Source organism: Gracilinanus agilis, chromosome 2 (genome assembly GCF_016433145.1).
Source record: "Gracilinanus agilis isolate LMUSP501 chromosome 2, AgileGrace, whole genome shotgun sequence".
Classification (NCBI taxonomy): domain Eukaryota; kingdom Metazoa; phylum Chordata; class Mammalia; order Didelphimorphia; family Didelphidae; genus Gracilinanus; species Gracilinanus agilis.
Genome location: NC_058131.1, coordinates 1,936,368 through 1,952,536, shown reverse-complemented (window position 1 = coordinate 1,952,536; position 16,169 = coordinate 1,936,368). Strand labels below are relative to the sequence as shown.

The 16,169-nt window shown below is 44.4% G+C and overlaps 1 protein-coding gene across 1 annotated transcript in view; it reads left to right on the top strand.

The window, feature by feature from the left end:
• The window catches only part of LOC123234459 (b(0,+)-type amino acid transporter 1-like), a 19,196-nt gene extending 3,532 nt beyond the window's left edge, over window positions 1–15,664 (top strand). Inside the window, exons 2-6 of the mRNA XM_044660358.1 lie at window positions 860–993; window positions 9,728–9,857; window positions 10,053–10,177; window positions 11,302–11,389; window positions 15,251–15,664. Coding sequence (XP_044516293.1) covers window positions 860–993; window positions 9,728–9,857; window positions 10,053–10,177; window positions 11,302–11,389; window positions 15,251–15,484 — 711 coding nt within the window. The 3' untranslated portion in view covers window positions 15,485–15,664. The remainder of the gene's footprint in view (window positions 1–859; window positions 994–9,727; window positions 9,858–10,052; window positions 10,178–11,301; window positions 11,390–15,250) is intronic.
• Window positions 15,665–16,169: the final 505 nt, after the last annotated feature.

Sequence of the window (16,169 nt, the reverse complement as noted above, 5' to 3'; positions counted from 1 at the left end):
GGGGGGGGGCCGAATCCCCTGGTCTAGCCTTGGCATCAGCGCTTCTGGGGGAGGGGCAGATGCTCCAGCACGCGGCCAGGGATCTTTTTCTGATCCACAGACTCAGTGGGCCTCTTTGCATCCCTCCCCCGCCCCCTTCAGGGCCTGCCCATGGCCTCCTGGTCTGCATTTCCCCAAACATCCCTTCCCCAGACTCCCCCCCCCTTCCCGTCTTCCATTCGTCCTGTGTGGCCTCCACAGCCTGGCGGCCCTCCTCTGGACAGTCTCCAGCTTCTCCAGGGCCTCCCTAAATAATAGGAGTCCCCCAAGCGAAGGGCCCAGGCCGCTGAGGCTCTCCTGGAAGCCGCTGCTCTCTTACCGTGGCTTCCCTGGCCCAGAAGAGGCCCAGAGTTTGCAAGCCTCAAGGTGGGAAGTTCTTCTCCTCTCCCTCTTCTTCCTCCCCTTCCCCCAAGCCTCGAGGGTGGGACATTGTATTTTCCCGGTTCCCCACCATCATTCCCTGCAGTCCCTCCCTCCTCCCAGGGATGCCAAGCAGCATGCCACGGGGCAAACCCTGTTTCCGTGCTGGCCGTTGTCGCGAGAGAGAGTGCTCAGATGAAACCCAACGGCCCAGGAAACCCCCCCCCCCCAACTCTGCAGTGGCCTTTGCCCTCTGGAAGGCCCAGAGCTGCAGGGCCCACATCAGGAGTTCGCAGGCCTCCGAAGTCTGCCCCCGGACCCCAAGCTCCCAAAGGCAGGCTCAGAGCTTGGCGGCATCGTCTCGGCCCTCCCTCAGCCCTGGCTAGCCTCAGTGTTGAGACCCCACCTGGGAGGAGGGCGGAGGGGAGGCCCTTGAGTCCCTTTGGTTTTCCTTCCACAGAAGAACCTGGTCCGGGCTGCGGTCATCTCCATTCCCCTGGTCACTGGCCTCTACGTCCTCGTGAACCTGAGCTACATGGTGGTCATGAGTCCCAGCGACATCCGCGATTCCAGTGCTCTGGCCATCAGCTGGGGGTGAGCTGCCGGCACGGGGTCTCCTCCTCGGGGACACCTCCCTGGTAGGCAGAAAGAATGTCCCGTACCCTTGAGGTGTTTGAGCCTGACAAAATCCAAGAACTATTGCTCCCATTTTGTAGAGACAGAAACTGAGGCCTAGAGAAGGTAAAGACGACAGGCAAATGCCTTCACTGTCTCAACAGGGCCCCCAGCTCTCTCTTAGGACCTTCTCCTTGTACAGGAACCCAAGCACAGAGTGGGAAAGTGACTGACCCCAGTTATAGGGATGCAAGTAGCCAAGGTAGGATTAGAGGCCATTCTCCTCCCCTCCAGTTCTTTAACCTCCATTTATAGCCAATCCTTCTCCCAGCTACCTGCTCTCCTGGGGCTCCCACACACCAGCCTACTGGGGAAGGGGAGAGCAGATTCCAGGTAGGAATACAAATGGCAGCCTGCTCTGGCTTTGGACACCCCTTAGCCTCCGTTTTCAGACACCCCTTGGCCTCAGTTTCCCCCTCCTTGAGTGGAGATGGCAAGCCTGACATTCCTTCCTTCACAGACTTAGAGGGAAAGTCTTTTTTTTTTTCTTTAATTACTTAATTTAATGTATTTTTTATTTTTTAGAAAAATTTTCCATGGTTACATGATTCATGCTCTTACTTTCCCCTTCAGCCCTCCAATCTCTCTCCCCCCCCCAATAGCCAATGTGCATTTCCATTGGTCATCCATCAAGACCCATTTCCATATTATTGATAATTGCACTAGGGTGGTCCTTTAGAGTCTACATCCCCAGTCACGTCCGCATCAACCCATGTGTTCACGCAGTTGTTTTTCTTCTGTGTTTCCACTCCTGTAGTTCTTCCTCTGAATGTGGTAGCATCTTTTCCATAAATCTAGAGGGAAAGTCTTTAGGAAAACAACACTCGCCTTAGGAAAGTGAGGGGTTCCTAGACTCCCCAGCCACCTACAGACCTTGCCTCCAGGTACTGTGTGCTTGGCTGGAGATCCAACAAGGAGAACTTAACAGTAATCTCCATCCTTATTGAAAGTCAGAGCACTCAAGAGTGTCAGGGGCTGGGCTTGGGCTTAGGTCTTAGACCACAAAATGTCCAAGCTGGCAGGGACCTTAGACTGTCTGAGCTGGGAGAGGACAGAAGGTTGGAACCAAAAGGAGACTTAAAAACTGAGAACAGAGAATGTCAGAGCTGGGAGGGACCTGAAAATATAGCCCAGAGAATGTAGGGAAGGAAAGGGATGGAAGACCTTAGAATGGAGAATGTGGAATGTCACGCCTAGAAGACCTTGGAAATCTGTTCAGTCAAAGGTGGGGCCAAGATGGTGGCGTAGAGGCAGACAAAACTGGAACTTCTCTCAGAATCCTCTCCAACCAACCTTAAACCTTAAAATAGCACTGCGAAACAAATCAGGATGGCAGAACCAACAAGTGGACAGAGGAAGACAATTATCCTACAGAGACAACATGGAAGCTAGACAGAGAGGGTCTGCTTCACTGGGGTGAGAGGGAAGGGCAGCCTATAGCAAGGCTAAAGCACAAACCAACAGCAGGCCTCCTCACCCCACACCCAACTGCTCAAGATTCCAAACCTGGGCCCAAGCAACACAGACCCCAAGACCCTGCCTAAACCAACAGCAGAATACCCCAACACCCAAGGGAATCCTCAGTGAGTCTGGCTGGTGCCAACCCAGATTAAGAGCTAGAGCCCCTGTCCAAGCCAGGGGTGAGGCCCCAAACCCTAGTAAAAGGTACCTCACAGTGCCCTGGGTCCTGTAAGTCCAGGGGGAGATTGAATTAATAGTGAGAGGCAGCTTCCAGAACTCCCCGCCCACAAGCCATCATACCATCTTGGAAGAACTAAAACAGAAACCCAAAACTGGATCTAAGGGTAGCAGCAAGGAAAGCTGAAGTTTGAGAAAATGTCCCCTATATCCAAGAACAAAGCCACTTTTCAGATAAAAAGAAAGTCAAGAAAAAAGGCTGAGAAAATGAGTAAACATCCAAAAAAGAATGATCACCTAACCATAAAGAATTACTATGGAGACAAGGAAGAGCAAGGCACAAACTCAGAAGGAGAATATGAAATCAGATCATCTACATGCAAAACTTCAAAGAAAAATGGGAATTGGTGTCAGACTCTAGAAGAGCTCAAAAAGGACTTCAAAATTCAAATAAGAGAGGAATAGGAAAAATGAGGGGGGAAAATGAAACAATGAAAAAAAGAGTCAATAGTTTAGAAAAGGAGGCAAAAAAAAGAAAGAAAATAATATCTTAAAAAGCAGAACTGGCCAAATGGGAAAAGGGGTAAAAAAAATCCAAAGAAAAGAATTTTTTAAAAAATTTTATTCAGAATATTTTCTCATGGTTACCTGCCTTCTCCTCTCCCTCCCAAAGCCAACAAGCAGTTCCACTGATACATATATTCCATTCCATTCCAATGATACATTTATCATTATTCAAAACCTATTTCCATAGTTATTCATATTTGCAGTAGAGCAGTTCTTTAACATCAAAACCCTAATCACATCTCTATCACACTACATGGTCAATCATATATTTTTCTAATGCATTTCTGGTTCCACAGTTCTTTCTATGGATATGGATACATTTTTTCTCATAAGTCCCTTGGGATTGTCCTGGGTTGTTGCATTGCTGCTAGTAGAGAAGTCCATTACATTTGATTGTGCTACAATGTATCAGTCTCTGTGTACAATGTTCTCCTGGTTCTGCTCATTTCACTCTGCATCAATTCCTGGAGGTCTTTCCAGTTCACATGGAATTCCTCCAGTTCATCATTCCTTTCAGCACAATAGTATTCCATCACCAATAGATACCATAATTTGTTCAGCCATTCCCCAATTGAAGGCCCCTCATTTTCCAATTTTTTGCCACCACGAAGAGCATGGCAATAAATATTTTTGTGCAAGTCTTTTTCCTTGTTATCTCTTTGGAGCATAAACTGAGCAGTAGAATAGCTGGATCAAAGGGCAGGGGTTCATTTAAAGTCCTTTGTGCATAGTTCCAATTGCTCTCCAGAATGGTTGGACCAATTCACAACTCCACCAGCAGTGTGTTAGTGTCCCAGTTTTGCCATATCTCTTCCAACATTTATCACTTTCCTAAGAAAAGAATTTCTTAAGTAGAATTGGTCAAATGGAAAAGGAGGCTCAAAAGCTTACTGAAGAGTAGAAATGAACCTTGGCTATGGGAGGTGGGGTTGTGGGGTGGAGGGGAGAGTAAGAGCATGAATCATGTAACCATGGAAAAAATTTTCTAAAAACTAAAATTTAAAAAAAAAAGCTTACTGAAGAAAACAATTTCTTAAAAATTAGGATTGGGCAATTAGAAGCTAATGACTTTGTGAAACACAAAGAAACAATAAAATGAAATCAAAAGAATGAAAAAAATAGAAGAAAATACTAAAATTTCATCAAAAGAACAACTTAACTGGAAAATAGATCCGAGAGAGACAATTTAGGAATTATTGCACTACCTGAAAGGCATGATTAAAAAAAAAAACCCTAAACGTTATATTACAAGAAATTATCAAAGAAAATTGCCCTGATAGTCTTGAACAAGGGAATAAAATACAAATTGAAAGAATTCATCAATCACTTCCTGAAATAAATCCCCAAATGACAATTCCCAAGAATATTATAGCCAAATTCCAGAGCTCCCAAGCCAAGGAAAAAACACTGGAAGCAGCCAGAAAGAAATAATTCAAATATTATGGAGCCATAGTCAGAATTACACAGGACTTATCAGCTTCTATATTTAAGAACCAAAGGCCTTGGAATATGATATTCCAGAAGGCAAAGGAACTAGGTTTATTGCCAAGAATCACCTACCCAGTAAGATTCAGTATACTCTTTCAGGAGAAAAAAAATTGGCATTTTGTAAAATAGAAGATTTCTAAGCATTCCTGATGAAAAGACCAGACCCGAACAAGAAAAATGATGTTCAAAAATAAGACTCAAGAGAAGCATAAAAAGGTAAATAAGAAAGAGAATATTTAAGGGATTCAATAAGGTCAAATTGTTCACATTCTTATATGGCAAGATGTTAACTATAACTTTAAAATGTTATCATTATTAGGGCAGTTAGAAGGAGTATATATAGATAGAGGGTGAAGGAGTAAGTTAACTAGAATGACATGATATTCCCCTGCAAAAAAAAAAAAATCAAGGGGTGAAAAAGGAGAATTGCACTGAGAGAAATGGGAAGAAGTAGATTGGGTTAAAGAATCTCACCTAAAGAGGCACAAAAAAAGCTATTACAATGGAGAAGAGTGGTGATGGGCAATGCTTAAACCTTAATCTTATCAGAGTTGACTCAGAAAGGGAGTAACAACCATGCTCATTTGGGTATAGAAACCTATCTAATCCTAAAGAAATGGAGGACAGGGAATAAGACAAAGGGAGTGTGGTAATAGAAGGGAATGTGGTAATAGAAGGGAAGTGGTGGTTAAAAACAAAAGAATTGTGAGGAGTGACAGAGTGAAAGGAGAGAGAAAGAGCAGGATTAAAAGAAGAAAATAAAACGGAGGGGAACACACAACTGGGAATTGTAACTGAACATGAATAGAATGAACTCACCCATAAAATGGAAGTGTATAGCAGAGTGGATGAAAAATCAGAATCCTACAATATGTTCTTTACAAGAAACACATGTGAGGCAGGGAGACACACACAGAGTAAAGGTAAGGGGCTGCAGCAAAATTAATTATACTTCAGCTAAAGTAAAAAAAGTAAGAGCAGCAATCACAATTTTAGACAAAACTAAAACAAAAATAGATCTAATTAAAAGATATAAGGAAGGCAATTACATCTTGATAAAATGTACCATATATATTGAAATAATATTAATACTAGACATACATGCACCAAATTGGTATAGCCTCCAAATTTTTAAAGAAGAAATTAAATGAACTATAGGAAGAAATAGTAAAACTATATTTGGGGGGGCAGCTGGGTAGCTCAGTGGAGTGAGAGTCAGGCCTAGAGACAGGAGGTCCTAGGTTCAAACCCGGCCTCAGCCACTTCCCAGCTGTGTGACCCTGGGCAAGTCACTTGACCCCCATGGCCCACCCTTACCAATCTTCCACCTATGAGACAATACATGGAAGTACAAGGGTTTAAAAAAAATAATAAAAATTATCTGGAAGAGGAAAAAGCCAAGAATTATCGAATTAATGAAAAAAAAAAAAGTGAAGGAATGTGGCCTAGTAGTACAAGATCTCAAACTATTCTATAGAGCAGTAATCATCAGAATAATCTAGTACTGGCTGAGAAATAGAATGGTGGGGTAAATAGGCTTAGCAATCTAGTATTTGATAAACCCAAAGATTCCAGGTCTTATTATAAGAATTCACTATTTGACAAAAATTGCTGAGAAAACTGAAAAACAGTATAGCAGAAAATGGGTATAGACTAATATCTCACATCCTATACCAAGATAAGTCAAAGTAAATATATGATTTAGACATGAAAGTATGGAATCATTTACCTGTCATTTCTATGGATAAGGGAAGAGTTTATGATGAAACAATAGATAGAGAACATTATGAGATGTAAAATGAATGATTTTGCTTATAGTAAATTTAAAAGTTTTTGTACAAATAAAACCAAAGCAACCAAGACTAGAAGGGAAACAATGAACATGGGGGGAAATTTGTTTTTAATTTTTTTCCAGGGTTGCATGATTCTTGTTGTCTCCCTCCCCTCTTCTCTCCCCGCTCCCAGAATTGACAAGCACTTTCGCTGGGTTATACATATATTGTCACTCAAAACCTATTTCTCGGAGAAATTTTTAGAGGAGACTTCTCTGATAAAGCCTTCATTTCTCAAATCTATAGAGAAATGAGACAAATTTATAAAAATGCAAGTCATTCCTCAATGGACAAATGGTCAAAGGATATGAACAAGCAGTTTTCAGATGAAGTAATCAAAGCTATCAATAATGATATGAAAAAATGTTGACTCACTATTGATTAGAAAAAAGCAAATTAAAGCAACTCTGAGGCACCACCTATTGAAAGGGGTATTGACCCTTATTGGTTATTGGTATGGTATTACCAATAGTTGTCACTGATGTGGACAGGCTCTTGAATTTGACCATTGAGAAAAAATGGCTGCTCAAGAAGTTGAAGAAAACTCTTGGTCAGGCCAGTTCTATAAAACCTATTTATTATAACTATTAAAAATTGTATAAAGGGAAAGTAAAAGGAAAATAAGCATTGATTAGAAATATTCCTTATATCTAATAAATTCTAATTTATTACTCCCCAAACCTTTCTCGCAAGAAAAATCTTCTTGATCACCAAATGGCAATCCTCCTTAATCTATACTTTCTAACTAAAATATAAATTCTAACTTACTAAACCTATTTCCAAATTTGGAACTATGCCTAAAGGGCTTTAAGAGACTATCTGCCTTTTGATCCATCCATAGCACTGCTTGGTTTATACCCCAAAGAGATAATAAGGAAAAAGACTTGTATAAAAATATTTATAGCTGTACTCCTTATGGTTGCAAAAAATTGGAAAATGAGAGAATGTCCTTCGATTGGGGAATGGCCGAACAAATTGTGGTATCTGTTGGTGATGGAATACTATTGTGCTCAAAGGAATAAAGAACTGGAGGAATTCCATGTGAACTGGAACGACCTTCAGGAATTGATGCAGAGTGAAAGGAGCAGAACCAAGAGAACATTATACAAAGAGGCTGATATACTATGGTACAATCCAACATAATGGATTTCTCTACTAGCAGCAATGCAAGAATCCAGAGCAAGGCTGAGGGACTTATGAGAAAGAAAACTAGCCATACACAGAGGAAGAACTGTGGGAGGAGAAACACAGAGGAAAAACAATTGCTTGAACACATGGGCTGATGGGGATATTATTGGGGATGAAGACACTAAACGATAACTCTAGTCCAACCATCAATAATATGGAATTAGGTCTTAATCAATGATACATGTAAAAGCCAGTGGAATTGTGCATTGGCTAAGGGGGGTTTGGGGAGAGGGAAAGAACATGAAACATGTAACTAGGGGAAAATATTCAAAATAAAAATGAAAAAAAACCTATTTCCAAAAAATTATGAACTTAATGTTTATAGAGGTCCGCCAACTTCCTTTCCCTTCAGCCAAAGATCAAACTCTGCCTATCCGAGTAACAAGCTGTTCTCCCAGCAGTTGCCCTCTGGTGCCACCAGGAGTTCTGAAGAACTGCTCAGTAACTCTCCTGCTCTTGGATCAGACACCTTTCCAACAACTCCTCCAAATTCAAGATGTTTCATATCTTCCACAACTTCTTCAAGGCTGATTAGAGGAACAACCAACCTCCAAGTCTCTGTCCCAGAAGTGGACAGAGTCAGTTTCTCAACTGATGCTCCCAATGCACCCTGCAAAATTCTCTTCCTCTGACCTCGTAGAGTTCCATGGCAAATCTTAAAGCAACCCTAGGAAGTCTCAAATCGCGTTTGTAAACCCTACATCTGACTACAATATTTCCTTAATGAATCTAATTATACTTACATTACAATTATTACACACCTCACACTTATGAGATTGGCCAACATGACAGCAAAGGAAAGTAATAAATGTTGGAGGGGATGTGGCAAAATTGGGATACTAATGCATTGTTGGTGGAGTTAGTCCAACCATTCTGGAGAGTAGGTTGGAACTATGCCCAAAGGACTATAAAATTGTGCATATGCTTTGATCCAGTAATACTGCTACTGGGTCTGTATCCCAAAGACATTTTAAGAAGAAGAAGAAGAAAGAACCTAATTATAAAAAAAAAATATTTCTGGCAGCTTTTTTTTTTGTGGTGGTAAAGAATTGGAAATCGAAGCAGTGTCCACTGATTGGGGAATGGCTGAACAAATTATCATATCTGATTGTGATGGAACACTATTTCAGTGAGCAAGGGTCAGCTAGGCGGCTCAGTGGTTTGAGAGCCAGGTCTAGAGATGGCGAGGTCCTGGGTCAAGTCTGGCCTCAGACACTTCCTAGCTGTGTGACCTGGGCAAGTTACTTAGCTCTGATGGCCTAGCCCTTACCACTCTTTTTCTATGGAATCAATACTTAGTATTGATGTAAGGGTTTAAAAGGAAAAGAAAAGAAACAATGAGCAGGATGCTTTCAGAAAAAGCCAGAAAGACCTTCATGAACTGATGCAGAATGAAATCAGCAGAACCAGGAGAACGTTGTACACAGTAACGCTGATACTGGGGAATGATCAGCTGTGATGGACTTAGTTCCTTTCAGCAGTACAATGATCCAGGATAGTTCTGAGGGTCTTAGGACAAAGAATGCTCTCTAACTGCCCTCGGAGAAAGAACTGCTGGATTCAGATGGATGTGGATCAAAGCAGACTCTCTTTTACGTTAGTTTATTATTTTTATTTGGGGATTTGAGTTTTCCATGAGGATTCTCTCACAATAATGCCCCATAGGGAAGTGTGTTTTGCATGACCATGCATGTATAGCCCTGATCAAATTGCTTACCATCTCCAGGAAGGGGAGGGAAAGGAGGGAGGGAGGCAATTTAGATCCCAAATTTCGGAAAATGTATGTTGAAAATTGTTATTGCATCTAACTGGGAAAATAAAATATTTTTTAAAATAGAAATCTGTCCAACCCCCTGGCTCTTACAGAGGGAGAAATGAAGGCTGGGAAAGGGAAGGAGCTGGTCTCCATCTTCCTTTTCTCACTCTTTGTGTTCTTCTAGGAACCAAATCTTAGGAGACTGGGCCTGGCTGGTGCCTGTGTCAGTGGCTCTCTCAACATTTGGCTCAGCAAACGGAGCCTTTTTCGGCGGGAGTCGAGTGTGCTACGTGGCTGCCAGGGAGGGACACATGGTAAGGAATGCCTCCGGGGCTCCCAACTGTGCCCCCAACATGCTCCCTCCTACCAGACCCTGACACTCCAGCTCGGTCTCCACTGGCATTCCCTGAGTCGAGCTCCTTCCATCCCCGGTGACGGTCCCTGGAGAAGGGGAAACTGCTCTTGTGGCCAGTGCCTCACCGCCTTCTTCTTTCTGCTGTGTCTTGCAGCCAGGCATCCTATCCATGGCCCACGTGCGGCATCTCACCCCTTCTCCAGCGCTGGCATTCACAGCGGCCGTGGCTCTGATCATGATCATTCCGGGAAACTTTAGCAGCATCGTCAACTTTTGCAGGCAAGGGAGAAGGTCCTTCTACTACTGGGACCACAAGGTGCTGGGGAGGAGGAGAGGGTGAGGGAGCAGGTGAGGAGGAACTTGAGCCACTCCTTTTCTCTTTGACAGAGAAGGAAAGAAGGGAAAGGACTGATGCAAAGCCATAGGATGCTTGGAATTCAGCCACAGGTCTCCTGACCCCCTCAATGGCCATTACACTGCCCCCCACCCGGCCACAAGAGCGGCTGCCTCCTGGGGGGTCAAAGGGGAGACAAAATCAAGCATCAGCTCCTCATTTTAGGAGGACCAAAATCTCTTTGGCCAAGCCAAGTTAGCACATACAAGGCTGCATGGCTCACAATGGCATAATTACAAGATGGCGGCCAGCCGGGTAGACAGCAGTTTATATGAAAAAGATCTGCAGGTTTTAGTGGACTGCAAGCCCAAAGCTGAGTCACCAGCACAAGTCAGAAGCTTGAATATAATCCTGGGCTCTTTGTGCTGAAGAGGGCAGTGTCCAGGAACAGAGGAGCAGAGTCCAGGTCATTTCCTCTTTGCTAGCCTGGAGCCTGAAACACTTGACCAGAGGCAGAGGAGGGTCAGTGTAGGGGCCTCACTATGGGTGGATAACTGCTGCTGCTGCCTCTCCTTGTTTCTGCTGGGTTCCAACTACAACAGCTACTATTTCTAAGGCGCTTTAATATTCACCAAGCTCTCCTGGCTGTGTGACCCTGGACAAGTCACTTAGCTGCTGTGGCCCAGCCCATACTGCTCTTCTGCCTTAGAGGCAATACTCAGTACTCTTTCCGAGAGAGAAGGTCATGCACCAAGCTCATCTCCCATGATCCTCCCAGCAGCCCTGCATTTTACAGAGATGGAGGCTGAGGAGGGGGAGGAGAGTCTTGTTCAGGGTCCCAGAGCTGGGAGGGAGCTGAGGTCGGGTCCCCCAGAGGCCCATCCAGACCTCCAGCCATGGCCTTGGGTTTGCTGCTGCTTTGTTCCACCTACCTCCTTCCCCTTCTCTGCCTGGAACTCTAGTGGGGGTGGACGACAGGCAAAAGGACCCTGGAGCCACCCTGGCTCCCTCCCTGGCTGCCTGCAGCCCTCATTCAAGGCAGAGAATAAAGCAGTGTGTCCTCTCTTAGCTTTGTATTATGGATGATTCACGGAACGACCATCAGCTGCCTCCTTTATCTGAAAGTTAAGAAGAAGGACCAGCCCAGATCCTACAAGGTAAGTGGAGGCAACAAGCCTTGGTTAAGTGCATCCTTGGAGCAGCCCCTGTGCCTGACAGAGGGGATGGGAATACCAGCAGAAGACACGGGCCCTGCCCTCCAGGAGCTTCCATCCTAATGGGAAGGGACCAGGGCAGGGACCTTGTGGGAGGCCAGAGAGTCTAAAGCAGAGCCAGGAGAGGCAGGACAGATGATCCGAGTCCTTCCTCAAAATGGAAGCTCCAGAGAAACTCACCCATGGGAGAAGGGGGCCTGGGGGCCTTTTGGCTTCCATCAGCCTCTTGCTCACGTCCATTTGGCCAATGCCTGCCACTTGCTGTTGCCTCCCTTGTGGAGCCACAGGTCTTAGAGCTCTCCAGGAATGACCAGGCTGTGAGCTCAGGGAAGTTCTCAGGAGGCAAAGGGTTAGGGTTCGGCTTGGCTGGGACAATCCCCAGTTCTGCCACTAGAAGCCAGAGTTAGTCCAGCATCCTTGGAATGAGTCATTGAGGTCTGCCATCACAGTTGTTCTTAGGCTTGAGAGCCTCTGGTCAGCCTGGCATGAGGGGAAGCAGACTGGCCTTGGAGTCAGCAGAAACCTGAGATCAGCAAGATAGATGCTGGAGCAGTCATTTGGGAGGAAACGCCTGGAACCCCAAACCCTCAAATTCCAACCAACAGTCAATTAATAAACGTTCACTAAGTGCTGAATAAACCCAAAGATCCAAGCTATTAGGGGAAGAACGCACGATTTGACAAAAACTGCTGGGAAAACTGGAAAACAGTGTGGCAGGCACCTGGCATAGTCCAACATCTCACACCACACACTAAGTCAAAATATATACTTCATCTAGAAATAAAGGGAGATCACTTAAACCAATTAGAGGAAAAGGTGACCTGTTAGACCTATGGATAAGGGAAGACTTCATGACCACATAAGACCCAGAGAACATAATGGAAAATGAAATGGGTCGTTTTGATTACATTACACTAAAAAAGTTTCTGTACAAACAAAACCAATGCAACTAAAATTAGACCAGAAACAACAAATTGGGAAAAAAAATTTATAGCAAGTGTCCCAACAAAGGCCTAATCTCTCAAATTTATAGAGAAATGAGTCAAATTTATAAGAATACAAAGTGTTCCCTAATCGATAAATGACCAAAGGATAGGCAGATCTCAGATGAATTTTCTAGTCATATGAAAAAATGTTCCAGGCCACAATTGATTAAAGAAATGCAAACTAAAACAACTGAGATTCTCTGGGTTAGGGATGAAGTTTCACACCTATCAGAGTGGCTAACGTGACCAAAAAAGGAAAATGATAAATATTGGAGATTATGTGGGAAATCTGGGACATTAATACACTATTGGACCTGTGAATTGACACAATTATTCTAGAGAACTTCTGGAACTATGTCCAAAGAGCCATAAAATTATGTATACCCTTTGACACTGCAGTACTACTACCGGGTCTGTATCCCAAAGAGATCAAAGATAGGGTGAAAGATGGGGGCAGCTGGGTGGCTCAGTGATTTGAGAGCCAGGCTAGAGACAGGAGGTCCTGGGTTCAAATCTGTCCTCAGACACTTCCTAAATGGGTGACCCAGGGCAACCCATTGCCTAGCCCTTACCACTTTTCTGCCTTGGACCCAATACACAATTTTGATTCTAAGACAAAAGGTAAGGGTTTTTAAAAAAAATACATATATATAGGGGTATATATATAGGGGTAAAGGACCTATATGTACAAAAATATTGATAGTAGCTCTTTGTGTAGTGGTAAAGAATTGCCAACTAAGGGACTGTCCATCATTTGAGGAAGGACTGAACAAGTCGTGGTACATGTTGAAATGGAATACTATTGTACCATGAGAAATGATGAACAGGATAAGTTCAGAAAGACCTGGAAAGACTTACATGAACAGATGCAAAGAGAAGTGAGCAGACGCAGGAAAACACTGTATATGGTACAGAAATATTGTACAATGATCGACTGAGAAGGACTAAACTATTGTCAACAAAACAAGGTTCCAAGACAATTCCAAGGAACACAAGATGGAAACTGCTCCCCACAGCCCAAGAAGGAGCTGTTGGAGTTTGATTGCAGATGAGAGCTCGCCATACCAACTTTCACTTTATTTTCTTTATGAGTTTTTTACTGTATTGTGGTATGTGTCTTCTGTCTCAGCATGAGGGCAGTGATGGGCAAACTACGGCCCACAGGCCAGATGTGGCCCCCTGAAATGTTCTATCCTGCAGCTTGATATCATTCCTAATCTGATGAATACAATATAATGAAACTTTGAAAAAGTTGCCTTAGAAACAGACCGACAGGAGCATTTCCTTTCCTTTGGCCCCCTCTTTAAAAAGTTTGCCCATCGCTGGTCTAGGGGAAGGAGGATGGGAGAGAAGGAGAGGATCTGAAAGGCAAAATGTCAGAACATAATTGTCAAAAATTATTTCTACATGTAATTGAAAAAAAATTTAAGCAAAAAACCAAACAAACATTTATGGGGCATCTGCTATGGGCCAGGAGCTGAGCTTTAGATGAACCTCAGAAGCCTCTACTTCCTGTCAACATGGAAGAAACACAGAACCATTAAGGTAGTCATCAAACCAAATCTTTAAGCAGGAAAGAGACGGGTCCGTAATAATGGGCCCGTCACATGGCACCCGGCACTAAACACCACAGAGTATTTAAAACTCTGGGGCTCTGGGGACAGTGTCTCTTAGAGAATCACTGCCCGATGATTCTCCAGAGAACAACAGAACAATAGAACACAGGGATCTTACCTTTGGGGGAACCAAAGATGGGGAAGTGTGATGGATTGGCCTTACTATGGCTGCAAGGAAATGAGAAGTCCTAGACAGGATTTCCAGGGAGAAGCTGATGCTTTATAATGGACACAAAAGGGAAAGATCCAGCCAAGGACTGGGCTACCTGGGAGAGGTCTAGTCCCACCTAAGCTGGGGTCATTAAGCACTTTCGGGTCCACTGTTCAATCTGAAACAAGGTCAGTCGGGGACTCCGGAGGGATAGGGGCAAACTTGGGGTTCCCCCAAACCCAGCTGACAGTAAGACCAAAGCTGTGTCCATTCTCCTCGCTCCTTTTGCTCCCAAACCTGTATCATCAGTCTGGGTCAGCCCAGGACAAGACTTTCTTCTCTGATCTCCTCCCCTTCCTCCTTCCCTACTTTTCCTGAGTTTGGAGGGAGAGGCAGTGCCTAGCCTGCAGCACCCACCACTAGAGATTACAATCCGGTCTTCATATGTGAAGAAAAGGGGGTTCCAGACTCCATTTTAGATCCTTTATCTCTTATGAAACCTACTGGGGCACTAGAAAAAGGAAAATACAAACAATGGAAATTCCTTGAAGCCAGGTTAGAAGTCCTGGAAAGCCATTGTGTTAGAGGGGGAGGAGAATCCGGTCCGTGCCATCTCTGCACAATGCCCGCATCAATTGGACAAACCAAACCAAAATGACATCAGGCAGGAAGTGCGAGCTCCAGAGCTGGAGACCCCATTCTCCCTGGGTCTAGCTCCAGATCTCTACCACGGGGGCTGGGCTGGGCTGGGCTGGGCTAAGCTGATGCTGGCTAGAGCCCCTCCTTCTATTCCTTTTTTTTTTTTTAAACCCTCACCTTCCATCTTGGAGTCAATACTGTGTATTGGCTCCAAGGTAGAAGAGTGGTAAGGGTAGGCCATGGGGGTCAAGTGACTTGCCCAGGGTCACACAGCTGGGAAGTGTCTGAAGCCACATTTGAACCCAGGACCTCCCATCTCTAAGCCTGGCTCTCCATCCACTGAGCTACCCAGCTGCCCCCTTCCTCCTTCCTTTCTTGAATGACCAGTGATGGGTGTCCTCTTCCATTCAAGGTTCCTATCCTCATCCCAATCATTGTTCTGCTGGCCTCCATCTACCTGATCCTGGCGCCCATCATCGACCAGCCACAGATGGAATTCCTTTACGTCTTCCTGTTTGTGCTCAGTGGCTTCTTGGTGTATTTCCCCCTGGTTTACTTCCAGTACCAGCCCCAACTCTTGAAGGTGGCCACAGCACAGCTTCAGCTCTTCCTAGAAGTGGCTCCCACCATGAAGAATGTGGACTGATGGCTTCAAGCCTCGCCATGTCCCTCGGCTTCCTACTTTTATTTTTAATTGTGACTTAAGTGAATGTGGACAGTTCGACATGCAAAGAATAAGAAAGAAGGCCGAGTGCGAGGTTGGGAGCTTTTGTTACATAGAGTTTAGTTGTCATCCTTGTTTCATGTCTATTAAATCTCTTCTACAACGCCTCCCTGCTCATTGGTGTCCGTCCACCTTCTGAACTTCTGCCCTCCTCAGTAGAGTTTCAAATGTTACCTTCTCTATTTTCTTCTTTGGTTGCATCATGTTGGTGGACCCAAAAGGGCCCCTTTACTTCCCCACCCCTCTGGTTTGCTCTCCTAACTGGCCTTGGTCAGGGACTTGGAGCAAAGCTAGTTAAATCTCCCCTCAGGAGAGAGAGGGGCTGAGGTAGGGCTATCTGGTACTTGGGAGCCCCCACATGATCCATTACCTACAGTCCCAGTTTTCAGTTGGCATCTCTCCTCTCTCAACTGATCATTGATCACTATTAGCCACTTAACCTTTCTCGGAGATACTATCTGAGAAAGTATAGCAAGAAACAGAAGATATCTTCCCAGTAAGTTGTTGTTCAGTCTTTTTTTTTCAGTCATATTTGACTCTTTGTGATCCCAATTGGGGTTTTCTTGGCAGAGAGGCTGGAGTGCTTGGCCATTTCCTTCTCCAGCTC